The sequence below is a fragment of the Henckelia pumila genome, chromosome 2, assembly GCF_033568475.1.
Source record: "Henckelia pumila isolate YLH828 chromosome 2, ASM3356847v2, whole genome shotgun sequence".
Lineage (NCBI taxonomy): Eukaryota > Viridiplantae > Streptophyta > Magnoliopsida > Lamiales > Gesneriaceae > Henckelia > Henckelia pumila.
This window is the reverse complement of record NC_133121.1, coordinates 163,867,432-163,888,855: the sequence shown is the minus strand read 5'-3', so window position 1 is coordinate 163,888,855 and position 21,424 is coordinate 163,867,432. Positions and strand designations below refer to the sequence as shown.

General features: G+C 35.2%; 2 protein-coding genes and 1 pseudogene across 2 annotated transcripts; 2 read left to right on the top strand and 1 right to left on the bottom strand.

The window, feature by feature from the left end:
• Nucleotides 1-3,561: 3,561 nt before the first annotated feature.
• LOC140884762 (berberine bridge enzyme-like 22) lies at nucleotides 3,562-5,259 on the top strand. The gene has a single exon (XM_073291609.1). It carries the CDS (start codon nucleotides 3,562-3,564, stop codon nucleotides 5,212-5,214), a length of 1,653 nt encoding a protein of 550 aa, XP_073147710.1. The 3' UTR covers nucleotides 5,215-5,259.
• Nucleotides 5,260-11,893: 6,634 nt separating this feature from the next.
• LOC140883974 (protein LAZY 1-like) lies at nucleotides 11,894-14,396 on the top strand (annotated as a pseudogene).
• A 1,758-nt stretch (nucleotides 14,397-16,154) lies between these two features.
• On the bottom strand, nucleotides 16,155-16,972 carry LOC140885309 (uncharacterized). Its single transcript, XM_073292275.1, has 2 exons — nucleotides 16,751-16,972; nucleotides 16,155-16,409 (listed from the first exon to the last, which is right to left on the bottom strand). Exons 1-2 carry the CDS (start codon nucleotides 16,900-16,902, stop codon nucleotides 16,343-16,345), a joined length of 219 nt encoding a protein of 72 aa, XP_073148376.1. The 5' UTR covers nucleotides 16,903-16,972; the 3' UTR covers nucleotides 16,155-16,342.
• Between the last annotated feature and the right edge of the window lie 4,452 nt (nucleotides 16,973-21,424).

The following is a 21,424-nucleotide window of genomic DNA, read 5'->3' as shown; positions in this document are numbered from 1 at the left end:
TCACAAATTTATCAAGGATCCTAAAACTGAAGAAATACCCTTAGTGTCCACTTTCGAGGAAAATGAGATCTCAACCAGAAGGGCATGGAGTATTTGGGTATGTCTTACTGAGATGGACAAAGTCAAGTTTCCATTTCAATTTTATCAGAATTCTGTGAATAGATCGTTCCTGTTAAACACAATGACAGGGAAAACTAAAGCCTTTGCGGAAGAACTCTTTGAAAAGAAGAGAAATATTTTGTGGAACAACAAGCTGTCGGGGAGTAAAGAAACTCGCCGAAAATTTTGTAACATGGCTCATATTGGACGAAGGAGCCAGAATTTGGAAAAACCTTTAGACCCCAAACGGATCGAAAGGATTTTTCCGAAACAAGCAAAGGTGGACAAGGACCACTGAAGATGCGTTTTCACAGGGGTCTACTTCAAAAACAAAAGATGCCCCGACAACAATAAAGCAAACATGTGAGGAGAATAAAGTCAAAAGAAAGTGGCAGGCATGTGATTCCTCCACTAGTAAAAGATGTCATCAATAATGGCATAAAGAATACAAGACAGCTGCCTCCTCCACTAGTAAAAGATGTCATCAATAATGACATAAAGAAATACAAGACAGCTGTAAGATTCCCTGAAGTTTCTCGGTGAAATGAGTGGAACCTCAGCTATAAATACAAGCGTTCAAGGAAGCTGAAGATATCGATCATTTCCTTCAGTTTTCTTACAAATAAATTGTTGTAATATTTCTCTTTCTTTTGTATTAAGTTTTCTTATGTATTTCAAGAACAAGGCTACTATGAGTAGCTAAACAAGTTTTCTTCTCCTCTTCAAAGGAGTTGATTTATGTAATAATATTATGTCTGAATAAATTTTCTAAATCTCTTGTTCTTTCATGCTCATATTTTATAATTAAATTTATATATCATACGCTTTAAGGTAGAAAACGAATTAAGGCTGTGCTGGGTGTCGTTGAAGGAGCTTGTGCAGAAATCATCTGTTGCGACTGCGTGGTTGGAGTGTGAGGAGCACTTCGTAAAACTCGGCAGGTATGACCCGACGACATTTTGGTCAAAGAGGTATTTGAATTTAATTCATCCTACGGAAGCATGTTGGACCCTAATTCAGAGTATATCGGCTGGAAACCTTGCGTAACTAATAGTCTTGCATGGCCGAGACTGGTTCGATAAGTAAACAAAGCCACGTACAAAAGATTAGTTTTAATTATATTTTAATTCAAATATGGGGACCACTAGGGAGTAAAAATAAAGAAAGTGGTGGGTAGGGAGTTAAGTTAAAGAGAAATTTGGTAGTGGGGAATTTAAAATAATTTGCCTTTTAAATTTAAATTACAACCTATATTACATATTTTTGTGTTTAATAATAATAATGTTTTTTGTGTAAATTTTTTTATCAATTATATTTAATTAAAAACTTTAAAAATAGTTTTTTACAATAAAAAATTTACTTGGGTAGAAAAATTTGAGACCTTATTAGTTATTTCAACACTTACAATTTATATTTGCTCAAAAAAAAAACTTGCAATTCATATATGGAAATATAATTAATCTTCTCTGAATGTGGCAACTATAATGAGAAGGAAATGATTGAATTTTTATATACTCTTTGAATATTGTATTATTTAATTGAATTTGGGTTGTAACCAATTTAACATATTATCTTTAGTATATTTATTTATTAATAATAATAATAATAATAATTGGAGAACCGAGAACCCCTTATAAAACTACTTTGGTTTTAAATGTAGAAGTCCGAATTAGCCCCTCAAATTTATTTACAACGCCGATGATGATAATAACGTAAAATAAATTACCCTAATTATAATCTTGTACGGGAAAATTTTATATTATACTGGAAGAAATACTCTCCTTTCAATGTATTTTTTTAGATGTTCGCAAACATCACGCTAATTTAATTGGGCAAGTGTATAATAGAATGTACCTCTCCTACGTCCACTTTTTCAAACTTTTGAAGGCCACCCTCCCTTACTTAATTCTACCGTAACTTTTCCTCTTTACAACTTTAAGGGGCTTATATATATATATATATATATATTTTTTTCTTCATTTAAAGAAGTAATTTATCTTATTTTTATCCGTCATTATTTTCACAAATTTATATTTAGTGTATATATTACAAACATTGATTATTTAAATTATTCATAAGATATGTGATAATAAAAAAATCATGCTAATAAGTCTTTTATATTATTAAGATGTTATAAAATCATATTACAATGTTACGATATACATGCATGACTCAACGCATGTGCATTGTGTCTAGTATTATATTACGTTACCACTCGGAAATTACAAATTAATTTTAGGAACAAAGCCAAGAAAAAACAAATTATTTCCCCCATCAAAACTTTTCGTTCTCCCAAAAACATAAAGGACAAGATCGACTATTTTTACAATCTAAATATCCTTTAACTCGATTGATAATATAAAATAAAATAAAATTATTGAATTATATTTTAACTTTTGATGCTCCTATGCTCAAAGAGTAGAATAACAATTAAGTTGGTCTGGAAATAACAATTACATGATACTATTTCCTTGTATTACTCTAAGCTTCGACTGAACTCCCTGAAGAAATATGTTGAGCAATGATCAACAACAGAAGCTACTTCAGTTCGTCGTGGAATCAAATGATAGCCTATCTTCATATCATATGCCAAATTTCGACGATGAATCCTCTTCCCTCGCGTTTTCAATCATCTCGCAAAAGGAATCCAATTCATCAGCATTCTACTCAACACAAGCTAGGAAAATTGGATGATGATGAAAGAGAGATGGTTCGTCGTGGGCACTGTAATTGGACTGGTCATACAAAGTCTACGTGCTAGCAACAAACTTATCGGTTACTCACCGGACGATAGGTTATACAGTACCAATGATTGTAAAGGCCAGAGCAAGAGGAATGTGTAACAACAGAAACACTATCTCAGCAAGAATATGTCGCGAAATGGAGTTATGGATGCTAATACCTCAGCTGCTAGCTATGCGTCTGGTCTCACTTTTTACGACTGTGCAGTATGCGGAGATCTTGAAGTTACTTGAAAAGGATAAAGCTTCAACTGATCTATATTTAAGAGACTCAGAAAATTCTGTGGAGCATCGGTTCCTGCTGTTTCCACAGACAGCCAGACTTGTTCCGTAGGCGATTTTGAAGCTTCAAGGACTGTTTTGTACCTAAAAACCAAAGGAAATCAAAGCAAGATGACTAATCATGACAGGGTTTTAATCTATGTCTGAAAAGATAAATAACTATTCCCGAACATAAATGTAGAGTTAAGAACTTGTAGATCCATGTCTCTATGTATTTATGAACTTTATATCACATTCAATTTTTAAGTAACATCTATAACAATAACATTAAAGGTACGTATTATTACCATTAATGATCTAACTTGAGAATTCTCACATGCACATTAATTTTGTGCATTAAAACGAGAGAGCTTCATTTAATTTTCGAAACTCCCATGTCACATATAAAAACCATTGTCGAAATTCTGTAATGTGTAGTGAATCTTCATATCTAGTGAAGATGGGAAGCATTGCAATCTTTGTGTCCTCCATTCTGTTCCTTTCGGTTTCGTGGGCAGCTGCATCCCATGTCCATGAGAAAACATTTCTCCAATGCATGTCAGGCCATTTAACGCGACGCGCTAATGTTGTGCAAAATATTTACACCCCAACGTCTCCTAAATACATATCGCTCCTGGAATTGGCATCAAAAAATCCAAGATGGTTCAATGAGACTAAAGAAAGACCATTATTCATCGTGGCACCCCTCAAAGAAACCGATATTCGGATGGTCATTCGCTGCAGCAAAAAGCTCGGTATCCAAATCAGGGTAAAGAGTGGTGGCCATGACTATGAAGGCCTGTCTCTCCACTCGAAGTCCCCTTTTATCATGATTGATCTCACCAATCTCAACTCCATCGACATTGATCTTAAAGAGGAAACGGCGTGGGTTCAGGCAGGGGCCGCTTTGGGCGAGTTATACTATCAGATCGCCAATAAGAGCAAGACTCATGCATTCCCTGCAGGACTATGCCAAGGCTTGGGCTTGGGGGGGCACATCAGTGGTGGAGGATTGGGAACATTGCTGAGGAAATACGGCCTTGCAGTAGATAACGTGCTCGATGCTCGATTCATGGATGTCAAGGGTAACATCCTGGACAGGAAAGCTATGGGAGAAGATCTGTTTTGGGCTCTCAGGGGTGGTGGAGGAGCAAGTTTTGGAGTGATACTAGCGTGGAAACTCAAGCTGGTTCGAGTCCCTGAACAGGTTACGGTTTTCTCCTTTCGTCGTGCGCTGGATCTTGGAGATCTAAGTCTTCTCCATAAGTGGCAAAACACCGCGTATAAGCTCCCGGAAGATCTCTTCATTCGAGTCCTTGTACAGACAATAGGTAGTAATGGTCAAGGGGCCGCGAAAATTGTCCAGGTGACTTATAACGGCATGTTTCTAGGGCCTGCTGCACAACTAGTCAAAGTGTTAGGAGAACAGTTCCCTGAATTCGACCTGGAGACGGGAGATTGTAACCGGGCACCGGTTAAAGCCAGTAGCTGCACTAGTGTGCCATGCATCAAGAAAGAATGTTACGAGGTATCCTGGATTCAATCCGCGGTCTTCTTCAGCGGAGGAAAGGCCAACCAGTCAGCAGAGACATTGCTTAGCAAATTCAAAAACACAAAGTTCTTCAACAAGGCGACGTCTGATTTCTTGAAGGCTCCGATCCCTGATAAGGGATGGAAGATGATACAAAAGATGTTCTTGTCCGAAGACAGTCCTATCATGATTATCGATCCTCTTGGAGGGAAAATGGACAAGATTGCAGAAAATGAAACTGCTTTTCCGCATAGGAAAGGAAACTTGTTCAACATACAGTACCTGATAAATTGGGTTGGTGACAATAGTGCCCAAGTTGCTGAAAAGCACATAGCTTTCAAGAGATCTCTCCACAAAAAAATGGCGCCATATGTGGCTAAGTCGCCAAGAACTGCGTACATCAACTACAAAGATCTCGACTTGGGGAAGAACGACAAAGACTATAGCTACACTCAGGGAAAAGTGTGGGGCGAAAAGTATTTCAGGGGAAATTTCGAAAGATTGGCAAGGATAAAAGGCAAGGTTGATCCAGGAAACTACTTCCGAAATGAACTGAGCATCCCAGTTTTTGTAGAGGAATAAACTCAAACTTCATTTTTTTTTTTAAAAAAAAATGATGTCTGAATGGAGAGAATTCTGAAAATTGGTTCATCGTGTTTGAGTTCTTAGTTGAATTGTTAACTATTATGAATAAATCAAGTTATTGATAAATAAATGATCAAATTAGTACATAAATTATTTCATATACCTTATATGGTACATATTAGCCAAAATATTGAAAGATGTGTTCATTTCTAAAAGCCTCATAGTTGAGACTGCATGGAACTCGAGTAAACCGCGATATGTTCCTGACCCTTCGCGTGGAACAACCATATCACTGTTTCACGGATCAACATTCGTGAAATGTTTATATGGCTGAGCCTTCTCGCAGCTGCTCAACAACAAGAATCCTCTTCGAATCTAACAAATTAAAGTAGTAACTAGGAAGTAGCTTTAGGTTGTCTACTTGAACACTTGCATCATGTACATGTACAACACCATTTAATGTGATAGTATTTGCTGAAGCACCTTATCTTATCTGGAAACTAATTTCATAGCCATCGATTTATATATTAGTCCTCAGAGTACTACTGTAAAGATAGCGTCTCATTTTCTCGAAATAACATCTTATTCAGATTTATTTGAAATATGTCACGGACTCACGATGGCTCAAAAGACAACTAGTTGAGATTTGTTGTTAGGTAATTCTATCTGAACAGATAAATATTTAACCTTAAATCCTCCCAAATGCAACTTAAAATTTGAAATATTTAAGCCACGTGACATAGGTGGATTGAAAATTCGTAGGATTGATTAAGAAAACAAAACCGGTATAAGAAATATATTTCCACGAATCTGCTTTTCAAATTTTAAGTTTTAACAAATTGTAATAGTAGCAAAAAAGTTATAAATTATGCATTTAAATTTTGACCAGATTATATTTCTAGAATCTAAATATATGTGGTTATGTTAGTGGAGAGAGGTAAGTGAGACCCTACATATACAGACATTGTCTTGACATGCATCTAACGGTTGATATTTATCAATAAATGTGGGGTTCATGATTTTTTAATAGACCCCGCATATATTGATAAATTATCACTCTTAGATCTATCATGGGGATAATGCGGTAGGTTGAAATAATCCGTGGAGAGCATATAGTATAACTTTGAGAGTCGATCCATATTATAAAAACAAGATTAAGTTTACAAGGGCGGTTGTAGTGGACTTGTTCGATCCGAAAACTATATTAAATTATTAAACTTAAATATAAAATGAATTTTTTTCTAGATTTAAATTTGTTATCAATAATCATGTTCCTCAATGAATTTTATACTCAAGTCTTTATTTTGTTTTCTCATAAAAAGTTGTATAAATGGGGAGGATATTATTGGGAAAAATAAAATAAAAACGAGTGTACTGGGAGACATTATAAATATCTTTTGCTGTAAAATATGTTAATAATTCATCTTTAAAAAGTTAATAATTAAACAATGTAGGGCATGATTCACGTGTATACAATTATTGCTCATGGGCAATGAAAATCTTTAAAAAAAAAAACTAAGAAAAAAAAAGTTCACAGATTCTACTAACATATTTCATCAACCATCCGTACAAAGGAGAACTAAGTTCAGTTAAAGTTGTCAAAATAGGCCAGCGAAATGGACCGGTCGACAACCCATCATAAGATAGAGCGGCCTACCTTTTAGGCAGCTTGAGAAAGCACCAACTCAACTCACCTATTTTAGGTGGTCGGATGGACCAACACGACGTACTTATGCGTAATTTGACGGGTTAGGACGGGCCGACCCGCAACAACCCACCGTTAGGCGAGACGGGTCGATCCGCCATTTGATGGGTTGAGAAATTGACAACCCAACCCATCTATTTTATTTTATATGGTGGAGCATGCCAACTCAACATACTTAACCCATTTTGATATATCTAATTCTAGTTCCAACATTTTGTGGTTCATAGGAAAAACTACTCCTATGGTTGAAAGAATCAAAGAAAGAACAATTACATAACTGGGTAAATTCAGGTGGGCCTTCACAAGCATCTCTACCAACTATTATGTCAAATCTTTTGCAATAAAGCAATAACAAGATATGAACAATCAACCTCCTAATGGCAATTAATATCTTGGAGTGTTAGAAAGCTCTAAAAATAAGTGATTGTTGATTTTTATAGCTTGCAAACACTACCTTAATATCAATATATGATTAACAAAAGCATACGGCTTAGAACAAATCCACAATTACTTATTTTTAGAGCTTGCAAACACTATCTTAATATCTATATGATTAACAAAAGCAAAAGCATACGGCTTAGAACAAAAATCCAAAAGCATATGCAAATATCATCAGAGTACAGATATAATTACCCAAAATTACGCATAAAATTATTAATCACGCAATATTCAGAACGGAAATTTCTCAAGTAAAACAGCAATATCATGATTACAATAAATAATAATCAATAGCAAAAAATAAACATGAGCCTGAACACTACCTCTGTACATACACCTACATAAAAACCATTTTATGCCAGAACATTTGTCCAGTTCAAAGTAATAAAGGAAAAAGAGAAAAGTAGGGATGTAAATGAACTGAACTGTTCGCGAGCTATTCGGAGCTCGGCTCGTGAAAAAGCTCGTTCGGGCTCGTTCGTTAAGCTTATTGAGCCGAGCCCGAGCTCAATTTTGAGCTCGAAAATTTTAACGAGCCGAGCCCGAGCTTAAGGATGTTCGGCTCGTTAGCTCGCGAACATGTTCGTTAATAGGCTCGGAAGCTCGAGCTCGAGCTCGGCTCGTTTAGGTGGCTCGTTAGCTCGGGCTTGGGCTCGGCTCGTTTAATGGCTCGTTAGCTCGGCTCGTTTAATGGCTTGTTAGCTCGGCTCATTTAGTGGCTCGTCAGATCGGGCTCGAGCTCGGCTCGTTTAGTGGCTTGCGAGCTCGGGCTTGGACTTGGGATTGGATCGTTTAGTGGCTCGTCAGCTTGAGCTCAGGTTCTGGATCGAGCTCGACTCATTTTTTTGGCTTGTGAAAATATATTAATTTATATAGTTTCTCGAACTCGGCTGGTTTAGTTATTTATATGCTCATTGAATAAATTTAAATATATAATATTTTAAAAATTAAATTAAATATTCCTAGAAAAAACTTGTTTTTTTTAAATAATAAAATTTTGATTTGTATTTGAAATTTATATCAAAGTATTGATATGATATAATAAATTTATTTGTTTTTAAAATATTATTGTAAAAATTATTAATATTGTTTTTACATATATATGCACACGAAACATTTGTTTGAAATTATAAAATTGTGATAACATTATATCAAATTTTCAATTTTAAAACAAAAATTAGTATATTGTAATAATTAAAAGTTTGCTGATAAGTGATAACATCTAATCAAATATAAAATAAAATTTTTATATTAGCATATATTTCATTTATATAAATGTTCACAATATGGAGACACAAAATTAACTGAAATAAAAAATTAGTTATAATATTCGATCAAATTTCAAATTGTGAAACCAAATTCATAATTTCATTACAGATAGAATTTATGGATATTTTCACATATATATGGATACAAAAAAGTTAAGTGTAATTAAAAAATAATGATAATATTTAATCAAATTTAAAATTTTATAGAAAAAATAGATACATTATTATGCATCTATATCGTTTGTGAATATTTTTGCACACAAAAACTAGTTAAAATAAAAAATAGTGACAATATTATATCAAATTTTGAACCAAAAAACATATATTTGATTATGTTTATTTCTTTTATTGGTAATTACGTTTTAGAAATAATTATATATATATATATATATATATATATATATATATATATTTATATATAAATTTGGTATCGTACGGACAACAATCTTAAGCATTTACATGGACAACAGCTGATGTAACACTTTGTACATTCAATCAGTTATTGTTACATGAGTTGTTAACCAACTAGGTGTCTATGATTGTCAAGTAAAAGTTTAAGATAGAATACAAAATATCTTAAATTTTAATATTAAATAATATTTTTTTTATTTTAGATTATAATTTTATGACATACTTCGGGTTATATTAACAAAATAATACAACCCTAATCAAATGAAAGGTATATAGGTTTATAATTTATATTGTATTTAGTAATTTTGTTTACAAAAATACATGCATGTATATAGCCATGAAAATACAAGAACAATTTTTTTTCATTCATTTTATACATTTTTTTTAATGATATTATTATCTATGTGAAGAAAAAATTAGGTATATATAATTGAGATGAAAAGATTATGATATAAATCATATCAAACATTGGTATAATTAAATCATTATATATAATTAAAAGAATTTGTGCAATAATAATATCATTTCATTGGTATAGGTAATAAAAATAAGCTTATCAATTATCAAACAAATTATAAAACCAAATTTTATTATGATTAAAACTTAAAAGTTAAAACTATGAATTCACTCTTGTTAAATAATATGATGTTTATATGTGATCATTAGAATTATTATGTAGAATGCTGTTTTAAAACTATGTCACCATATAGATGTTTATAAATTTGTGGTAGGCTGAAGTTTTTGTTAAAATATTTTCAAAACTTAATTTAATATTTTCAAAAATTTAGTTGCAGACAACGACTTAATACATCATTTGCAAATGAAATAACTCTTCAAAAACAACAACTTATTTTCAGAAATTGTTTTTCATAATTATAATAATTACCGATACGTTAGATACATACAAAATTATAAACGTGTCGTAATTTAAAATTATCAATAATTATAACAACTAATTAAAATTACCGATATTTATAACAACTAATTAAAATTACAAACGTATTTTAAAAAATAGTTGTCGCATTCAATTTTCTGCTTGCTTATATTATTTTGTGATACTAACTTTATTTTTTATATTGCATGATGATTTTTAATTTTTATTAGAGATGATGTTGCGAAGAATGTTGGTTGCAGGATGTATTTAATTTTTATTGGAGATGTAGTTTGCACTTTTCTAATGGTTTTTCTAATTTGGGTTTTTTATGTACAATGTAATGATGTTATATTGTTATTGTGTATCGTTGTAGTGGACTGTTGCATATGACATACATTTGATAATTAATTTTATAGTTTTATTTATGTTTGTCATTTTTATTTTTTTAAGAAAAATTTAATTTTAGTTTATATAGAGATTTATATTTTGTATTTAAGCTTCACGAGCTCGAGCCCGAGCCCAAGCCCACTTAACGAGCCAAAATACGAGCTTGCTTAACGAGCCAGTTAAACGAGCCAACGAGCTTGAAAACGAGCTCGTTTAAGGAGCCAAACTCGAGCCATAATACGAGCTTGCTTAACGAGCCAGTTAAACGAGCCAACGAGCTTGAAAACGAGCTCGTTTAACGAGCCAAACTCGAGCCAGACTCGTTTCATATGATAAATGAGCCGAGCCGAGCCGAGCCGAGCCGAGCCCGAGCTTACAAATTTAATAAACGAGCCGAGCCAAGCTTTATTACAAAAGCTTGGCTGGAGCTCGAGCCGAGCCCGAGCCTCCACATATACCAAACGAGCCGAGCCCGAGCCCGAGCCTGAGCCTGATACTGTTCGGCTCGGCTCGGCTCGGCTCGTTTACATCCCTAGAGAAAAGTGAAGATTAGAATTTGTAGCTCTATAAACTCGTAGACACAAACTGTTAGGTCCAATAGACCAAGCAGGCCCAAAAGAGGCCCAAGCCCTTATATTAAGATTCATCAGGAGAAATAAATAGAGAGGAGATAGTTAGTTGGATTCATTCACGTTTATTGTATTTGGTTATTACTAGCTTGTGCTAAGGGCAAAGAGATTGAATTCATTCTTCTTGTAAAAGGATTTGATCCTTGGCTGGGATATTTCTTAGATTATATTTCATATTTCTTATTAGTAAATCTGCCTTTCCTTCCTAAGTTGTTATTTGCAGAATTGAGTGTGTTAGGAGATTTAGATCCTAACACAAACATACATAAAATTTTCATCAAGTAGTGAGCACTATAAGTGGTCCCAAGTCCTAACACAAAATCTGTGAATAAATCAATCATCGCAGCTCTAAATCCACAACTACAGTCCCAACAATTACGTGGTACCTATTAACTTCAAGCAATCTTATAATGGAAAATATTTCCTCTGCCAGCAATATCCCACAGCAGATCCATCACCAAGTACCAACATGTCGATATAGTCGTCCCACATGTGTGTATCTTAAATTCCATAACATGCATGTTACAGTTTGGGTGCAGTTTCTAGGTTGGATGCATCGTAAGATGATGCAAAACAAAACAGAGCCGATGAAGTACTCCATCATTGGTAACTTCCTTAAAGAAAATTTATTCCAACTTAGTCAAATTCAAAACAGATTGGAACTTTACTTTTTCCCACGTCCTCTTCTCAATTCATTCTTTAAAATAAGTTGAACAAAAACTCGCGTCATCATAGTTTAAGGATAAATCATGACATCTTGTGTCATATATGAGGTAATCAACCTTTCTGATTTTGATTGGCCAAAAAATTGTTATGCATAATACAGGAAAAGGTTGGTCAACTATAAACTCTAGTCACTTATCCACTATGTTCTAGAAAGGTTATCCTTGCAAAACAGTTTGAGGTTTTAGGATAAATACCAAGATGGTAGGTTTCCTTCGATACAAATACCAGTGTAAAAAAATGTAGACAAAAGTACATGTCACCAGGCTAACAGGAATTTCATTTATTTTCTAATTTCAGGAAACCTGTCCGGTTGTTTTCCAGTGCAGACATCAATAGATGACCAGTACTACAAAGAGTCTATCAAAACTTTATCACAAGCATGCATCAAATCTCAAAATCTTCCAAAATATTTGAAGCCAATATCGAGGAAATGCCGGACCCCCAACACCAACTCTCCCAGCACCATTTGACAAAAGTTACCAACCAACAGATACAGACAGAGGTAACAGCAAATGAACTCAAACTAATAAATTATGAGATAGAAAAGTTTCTAGAGGCTGAAGAGAAAGGAAAGACAAACGACACATCTAAGAGGAATGGCCAAGAAAGCATAATAATCCACAGTAACAAGCTCACTGAAGGAGGCTTGCAAGAGGTGGCATGTCCTCTCCAGAAGTACCTCTTTGCCACTTCAATTGAGCTGGCTCAGACAGTAACCGATGTAAGGAAAGAAAAGACTTCCCTTGGAGAACTCTTTAAGAGGAATGACACAACCATGATCCTATAATGAAAAGTGAAGAAAGAGCTGCTAATGAAGAAAGGAAAGGTATCTCGTATTATGAAATATGAAGAAAGTGGTGAAGAAGTTTCATTCCTCAGCAAGTAGCTGTCCAGCTGCTTCTAAGAATGATAATTAAGTATCCCTCGCAATTAATAAGAAACTATCTAAGGTTCGTCCACTCTTACCATATCTGATAACTATCTATGTAACACGGCCTTTCCTCTTTGTGTTCCTGCAAACATTGGATAAGTCGCAAGTTCTACGGATTACCAACTAAAACTACATTTTATTGAGTTGCATAGTCTTACCAGGTTTTCATACTTCATGTATAAATAGATGTCAACCAATGTTAATTTTTCAGTTTATTTGTTTATAATATGGAAACAAAAAATGAAAAAGATTACCTGTCAACTCATATAATCCATATTCTCTAGTATGATGACAACACGATGATTTTAAACATCAAGAAAGCTATCCCTGCGCACATACTGTCATACACTTTCAAGTTGCTTTATCCCAATTACACCATTTTAAAACCACCGCTGGCAAATCTCTCTGTTAGAACTAAATTGATATCATGCAGATGGCAATATCAGCTGTCTTTCATTATATAAATATATATCTAAAAGGTGAAAAATAGAAAGAGAAAAAAGCGTTAGAACTTGAAAGGAAAAAAAAATATAATGATTCGTAACTTTAGCTTAAATTATTTAAGAAATATTTTATGAAATCAGAAATTAATAAAACTGCAAGGTCTCGAGATTACGAAAAGAAAGTTAAATAGCTACAGTAATCTATATCCCACTTTTTGGTGGTGGTGGATGCAGGTCATATAAATGTTTCACTAGAAAGTTTACCCTGAAGAGATGAACGACAAAATGTTCATTAAGCTGAAAAAAGGAAAGAAAAACAGTTCCCATGAGGAGGATGATCGGATTGGAATGGAACGGAAAAGGAAAATAGAAAGTTTCCTAAATCAGCTACCAAAATGAGCATGAAGAAATTATCTTCTGATGGCATCCACACAGGTGCTCCAACCGAGAATGGAGGCCACGGGCATTGGATTAAAACAGATTCGAATTGTAAGATGAAATTTGAAATATAAAAATTGCCAACTGTTCTAGGCTTGTTGGATCATATAACTACATTTATCTAACTCATTTAAAATCCTCTTTTTCTGAATTTTGCAAAAATAGACTTGGTCTTGGCACTGTAGAGGCAAAAATATTGGAAGTAAAGAAAAGCAGCCCTCATCCTTTTCAAGTGGCAATAAGTATTTTGGTCATGTATGGTATTTTACCTTAGAGTGACGCGTGAGATAGAAATAAATAAATAAAACAGGAGTCTCTCCTATTCTGTTAGTTATCCTATGTAATGGTGTATTGAATGGTATGATGTAATTAATAATTGGGTATTACAGGCAAGTGAGGTTGAGTTGCCAAAAATGAAAAATCAGATACAATGTCAAGAATCAAAGCTACGTGTGTTGGATGTGTAAAGTGTTTGTGTTTAACTTTAACATTACGTATAAATATAATCTTTGAGCCACGTCAGATAAATAAGTATTCATCAGCTAAATTAGCCAATTGTTGGAAAAGATGTTTTCATGTTATTCAAGTATTGGTTGAGTCACACCAGGTGCATATAGGTAAAAAAGTAAACAATAGTTTCTGATTTCAGCCTTGTAGGCTTGTACAATAGAAAAGCTCATTTGATGTTCATTTCAAGCCTCCTTATAAGTTTCTGTTCAAAAAGAGACCATTAACATGAAATATAATTCTAAACTTTTATGATATTTCTACAGCACTATTTTACGGGAAACTAGAAGCATTTTATCAGTTTATATATTTCTGGTCTTTGCTGAATAGAAACTGCCCGGAACAAGATCAGGTAATGAATTATAGGTTAACAGCATTACCTAAATTGCAGCCTCGTAATTTGATTTGGTAGAAAAGTACTTAACAAGGTTCAATCAGGTAGGTATTCACTCCTCAAGATTCCCCCAGTTTCCATCCATCCTCCAGGACCGGTCTACAAGAGATGCCAATTCTCTGCAGATGCGCAAATAAAAATTTTCTATGGATAGATCACTAATCACATGATAAGCACACACATAATATTGGTCCTTGTGGAACCTTCCACTCTAGTTTACCAGAATTCACAGTCAGTCATCAAACATTCAAATACCTGGGGTGGCCCTAACACATTAGGCTCATATTCATTTACTATTGAAACACTTTTTATCTAAATTACTGACTAATGGTGAAGCCACCCCGCTCTGCACTCTAAATTGACTATTCCAAGAAGCAATGCTCCACATTTTGTCGACTAGTAAAATATTGAATAGTTGAAACATGCCAGTCAAACACATTTTTCCAACTCTAAAATTGTACCATTCTATGAAACTTCTAGGCTCCTCCAGATCATTCGGTCATGCCTCTATCCATACATAATCACATATGTTCAACAATTTTACACTCATTCGGTACCAAGTGCTCTTTCTTGATTTATCAGCCTCATCTCTTGCCCCAACATGACCAGCTCTTCTCACTTGTCATTGGAATCACCGTACAGTAACGGAAACTGGGATGGATTTTTCCGGTTCAACGAGGACATTAATTTATCCGATACAACAGAATCCATAATGGATACTGCACATGATGAGAAGCTTGTAGCTATGGCAAGTGATGTTGGCAACAAGAATGAATATTCATCAGTTATGAAGAAGACAAGCAACACCAGAAACAAAATTAAAAAGACAGGATCTGCATTCGAAACACGAAGTCGAGTTGACGTACTTGACGACGGCTATAGGTGGAGAAAGCATGGACAGAAAGTAGTCAAGAACACAAATTTCCAAGGTATTTCACAAAATTCATTTCAGAAATTTTTCAGGACAAATTGAGCAAGATTCTAACATAGGGCACATACGAAACTTTAAAAGGAGAGCTACTTGAAGTGTATTAAGTGTGTAATGGTTACAACTATGCGATGCTGCATGCAGGAGTTATAATAAATGTACTCACGAAGGATGCGATGTGAAGAAGCAAGTGCAGGGCCATCGACAAACGAGGGCATTTTTGTTACAACCTATGGAGGACTGCACCAGCATCCAGTTCAAAAGCATAATGACAATTTTGAACAAATTCTCAATCAGATGGCACATTTATCCTCCTCGCTGATCCCACTTTGCAACCCTATTAAATTATCATCTAGCAAGATACATACTAGCATCAATGAACATCCATACGTAAGTACACATATCTTTGATTATTCCATGTAATATGTAAAATTCATGAAACCGACGCGCACTAAAGCACCACTGCAAGTGAGGATCTGATCAATCTTTTTGTTAAATTAGAGACTCAAATTGGCTGTTAGTAATTTAACTGTGCTTCTCAGCAGAACAATACAGTGTAAAGAAATGTATCAACGATAAATCATTGACTCCATAGCACAAGAAAAACAAATTAACACGAATTATCATATAATGACTTGAGGGTTCTCACATCAGCTGATCAGGGGAAGAGGCACCAAACCTTTGGTGAAAGAGAAAACATCATAAAAACAATCGGATATACAACTTGGATCGCTAGTTTTAGATTGAATATCAACACTTAATTTCGTACACAAATAATGTTTGTGTCTTGAAATCAGACAACAATTAACTGAGTATCCTATAAAATTGCAACAAAGATGCAATTGCAAACACAACACCAAAACACAACCTGTATCACTCAGATTTTATATATGACAATCATCGTTAGCATCAATCATTCCAAGGGGAGTATGTGTCTATCATCAAAGCACCATGGAAAAAACAAAAGATCAATTATTCTATCTAGAACAAAATGTACACATACATAATCAAAATTTTTCTACTAGATATCAAGATACTATAGTGCTCTAGTGGTTGTTCTTTCTTGGGACGTCTTTCTCGGGTATCTCTTTTGGTTTTGCCTTCTCCATTTCCCTGCATCAACGTCAGGCACAGCCAAAGAATTTATATTTTGGTGGTAAAAAATTGAGTAGCTGTGATAAAAGTTCTATGACGATCAGTATGTTCCCTAATAACAGACCTCATACAGGAATTATTGATAATTTTAATCACCAGGTAATGTTTCAATCCAATCAACCAAATAAAAAAAACCTACTTGGAAGACCTTATCAAACCAAAACATCGCATTTTCGAAAGTTATCTAAAACCGTCGATTGCCTAAATTAGCGCAAATGGATTCATTCAGAGAAACATAACCCAACAGAAGTCGAATAATCGTAAAATGAAACGAAATTAAACGAAAAAATGGCACATACTTAGCGGCGGTGGCAGACTCTTCTTCGAGCCAGTTACGGATGTGTCGGACGTTACGGCGGAAGATGGAAGCTGATTGTTTGACGTCACTCCTCATGAGCAAAATCACGGCGCCTACTCCGGCCACCGTCAGTAGGAAATTGGTTAATGCCATTGCTCTTGCCTGATGAATATCAAAGCTATTGGAATTGTCCTTTGAAAGCTCAAGGGTTTGGAAGAAAGAGAACACCACGAGCCGGTTTTTTGGCCTGGCCTAGTATGAACCCAGCCCAAGTAGAGAGCCACGCGCTCACATTTTGGGCCTAGCCTAGGATGAACCCAACCCAAAGTGACTGTGTTTGCTAATTTCTCATTTTTGTCATGCAATAACATAATTAGATGTGTCAAAACGAGGTAGTAGGACATGTCAATTTACAATCTATTGGTTCCTCATTTGGTGGGTTAGAAAATTAATAACTCAATTCATTTATTTTATATGGCAAAACTGGTCAACCCGACTGGCTTTGTTTATTTTAATATTGTAGTAACTCGTACCTTGTTTAAGTTAATTAAATGTTAAACATGATTAAGCGTTACTAATTAAACGAATCAAGGGGTTAAATTGGATTTAAATATAAATTTTGGATTCAGAAGCACCGAACTAGGCCCTTGTTAAGTTTGGAAACAGGGCAGTTTGGAAGGTCCGAACTCCCTCGCTTCAGAAGTGTGGTTTTGGTTCGGAAGCTAAGAAATAGTTTGGAAGGTCCGATCCCTAGCATCCAGATAAGAAAATGTGTTCACGTTCGAAAGCTGGCCATGTCGTCGATTGGAGCATCCGAAGGTACAATCGGAGCTTCTGAATTCCGCCGTACAGGTAGGTTTCCGAGCATCGGTGACCCATCTCCGAATGCAGTGTTTGGAAGGTTCTAACCCAGCCACCTAGATATGTGGCTTGCATACAGAGTTCGGAACGTCCGAACTCGATTTCGGATTTTCCGAACTCCGCCTACAAATAGGGGCTCGCAGCTTCATTTCAGAGGCACAATTCACATATTCCCTTCTTAAATCAGTCTACATTTGAGGGCTTGATAATAGTGGGGAGCTTCTGGAATAGCAGTGGAGTTGTGAGTAGGAAATGGGGTTATCAACATCAGTGGGCTAACAACAGATGTAGGTATGGTCCGAAAATCCTATTAAAATATAGGAGTATCTGTTAGCTTAGTTCATACTTTTGGAACATGATTAGTGATATGGTCATCATTTGGCTGTAGGCTTGAAACCTAGACCCTGATTGTATTTGATCTATCACCTAGAGTTACGTAAGTACTAATTGAGATAGTCAGCTGAGTATGCATGCTTATATATTGCATTTATGCATCATGATACATGTTTTACTTCTTTGCATACATACTTCATATGCACATACACATTGATTCGTATCTCTTTCGAGATAACCTTTCTCGTAGGGTCGCTCAGTCCTACACATGTTTATACTATCTGACGTCGAGAGTTACCGCGATGAGTGGAGACTGATACTACGGTGGTTTAGATGAGTGTATAAGCTACCCAGCGGTCGGATTCTCAAATGGTGCTACATACTCGTTGGCGCCTAGTCTGAGAAGGACTTGGTAGTTAACCAGTGACTGACAAAATCAGTTGGGACTAGCAAGTGTACTAGGTCAAATTATAATAAACCGAGTTTGAGTTTGGGTCGTCCCACAAAGACCGATAGATGATTACCAAGATTTAATTATTGTACCTAATCTAGATAAAATAAAAAAAGGGGTGTGATGTATTTAATAAAGATTCAATTAATATGTATAATATAATTTAAAAGAATAAAAAACTAGAAAAATATCTTGTTACTAGGGATTAAAGAAGGAATTCAATTCAAATAAAGTGACCAAGACACACGAAGATATCGAGCTAATTTATGCATACACGTGGTACAAGCTAATAATTATGTTTATTCCTAATCACGGTGAATTTTCCTATACTATTAACAATATATTTCTAAACTTTGCTAAACCTATTCAAGTTGGACGGATTAATTATTTCTAGTTAATTCTAATCAAACTCAAATACATTAAATTGTAACGCCCCAAATTTATCTTAATTGACTTTATTTGAGATAATTGTAGATTACAGAGTTCAAGAGCCGACTTGATTTTGATCAGGGTCCTTTTTGCAAATTTTGGATTTTTTCAAGGACTAAAATGCAAATATTGGATTTGTTAGATATTTATAAGCTCTTTGACTCTTCTTCCTTCCCCATCCTTCTCCTCCACGCCTCCTCCCTCCATTGAAGCCGACCCATTTGAGTTCCAAGCTTTCAGATTTCTTCCCGAGCTCGATCCGTTCGTTAGAATTTATTTCTGAAGGCAGATTAGCGATCACGGCTGCGAGAGCTTCGTTCTATCATAAGTTTTTCTATGATTAGATACATTCTATTTTTTGGATGTTGTTAGAATCGTTTTAGTTTCAAGTATGTTGTTCTTGGCAGAGTTCTGATCGTTTATTCTCTGTCGGTTTTGAATTAGAGCGTCGTTCGAAATTGTTATGATTTTCGGAAGCCTATTTTCGAAAATGTGGATTTTTATATTTGATGGGTTTGAGTTCTATTTGTTGTATTGGTGTTGATATGAGTTGGAATCGATATTGTACTGCTGTCTGCGATTTCAGTTTGATTAGAATATAGCCGTTATGTCGCCGATTCAAGTTTTGGGCTATAGTTTGGTTTGAATTTAATTGAGCCGGTTTCAGTCGAGTTGGATTGTCGATATTGATCTCGAGCCTTTATTACTTCTTTTGCAGATTTGTTTGAAGGTCGTTGAGTTGCGAGGTTGCAGGAGTTGTATCGTTTTAGAGATTGTAGCCGATATAGTATCGATTCTCTTATTATCAAATAGGAATTTGGATTGAATCTTGAATGAGTATATTGTTGATATTTTCAAGTTGGAGCATCGACGTTTGAAAAGAGGTATAAGATGACTTAGACTGGAATGGAAGGAGTGACTCGAATCCGACTTGATTCGAGTGTTCCGAAGAAATCGCATATTTGCATGTTAATTGAATTACTTGAATTTATTGAATGAGTTATGATTTGCATTGCATTCATCTTGAGCCAAAATCATTGATTTCAGCGGGCAGGACGACCCTTTTATGTTAGACGTTTTGGGGGCTTTAAGCGAGTGGCCTAGGCGTAGAGGTTCGCCTAGTGTCAGCATACTCCTTATAGTCACACCAAAGTCTAGAGGATGGAGATACGTAGCACCACCTCGACCGGGAGAGTCGGTGAGTTGTTTACGTGATCTCATCCTCGGGATCCCAAAAGCAGAGCAACAATTTCTTGATTATCCGGACTTGATAATCCAAGAGTTTTAAAATCATGCATTTCATTCTGATTTCTCTTGGAATTGCATGGTTGATATTTGAATATCTAGAAATTGATGTATTTCATTTTAAGATGCTTATCTGATATTGCATGCTAGTCTCTTTTACTAGGAATATTATTCTCACCGGATTATCCGGATGTTGTCTTGTCTTTGTATGTGTTCTTGGCGACAGGTGGGGCAGGACCGAGCCAAAGATTGCATGGCTAGGTGGTCGAGTTGATAGAGTGAGGCTTTGGTGTTTAGAAGTCGATTATGTATTCAAACTCGTATTGTATTGTATTTCTTTGAATAAGCTTGACTGAAGCATGTTCTACTAGTTTGAGATTGTATAACCCTAGAACTATCTTGTATTGAAGCTTGTATGATGTTTGGATGAATTATGTATTGGTTTATGCATGATTTGGATTGAGTTTGGACAAGTTTTCTGCTGTATTTTTAGTTCAGAACTGTCACCGATCGATCGGTAAGATGTGACCGATCGAGCGAGTGAGTTTTAGCCAAGTTTCTGTTTTTCTGAAAACTTGCCCGATCGATCGGTAAGATCTTACCGATCGAGCGGAGCACTATTCACAAAAAAATAATAATTTTTTTTTTGCTTTATCTCTTGGACCTTTTTATGATTATCGATAGGATTAATTCTTGATTAGATGATTAGAATCGAGGTCTCACATTAAGTGGTATCAGAGCAATAAGTTCTTGGTTGAACTAGAGTGAGCGCGGTAGATCGAGTCTGTGTGTATTGGCTCCTCGCATGTGATTGAGTCATTTAACTGTTTATTTAATTCCATGCGAGCATGCTTTATAATTTGAGGATTAATTGAATTACATGTTTATGTGATTTAATTTATCAAGCATGATCTACTTGAGATATAATTGTTTCTGTTATCGACTGGTATCCGGTATTCTGAGCGGTTGTAAAGGCACCGATTGTAGCGATTGTGATATATCGTGTCCTAACATTTGATTATCAGATGGGTCTTCGTCGAGTTATGAACAGAAACCCACCGCCAGTTACTCCTCCGAACGAGCAAGCTAGTATAGAGATTGATCAGATGGATGTCACCCCGACACCGATGGAAACTTTGCTGTTACGATGTCGCACTTTTAATCCACCGAATCTGCAGAGTACCGAACGTGCAGTTGGTTGTGAAAACTGGTTACAGGAGATCAATCTGTTGTTTGATTCTCTGGGCTATACCGATGACCATCGAATTCGGTTAGTTATATATCAACTTCAAGGTATTGCAAAAAGTTGGTGGATTTCGAGGAAGAAAGCATTAGAGAATCAAGGTATGTCCATTT

What these genes read in the sequence shown, in the direction of transcription:
- LOC140884762 (XM_073291609.1), top strand. Translation starts at nt 3,562, where the DNA reads ATGGGAAGCATTGCAATCTTTGTGTCCTCCATTCTGTTCCTTTCGGTT.
- LOC140885309 (XM_073292275.1), bottom strand. Translation starts at nt 16,902, where the DNA reads ATGGCATTAACCAATTTCCTACTGACGGTGGCCGGAGTAGGCGCCGTG. An exon ending in GAGTCTGCCACCGCCGCTAA is followed by an intron (nt 16,410 to 16,750) that starts GTATGTGCCATT and finishes ACGTTGATGCAG; the next exon opens with GGAAATGGAGAAGGCAAAAC.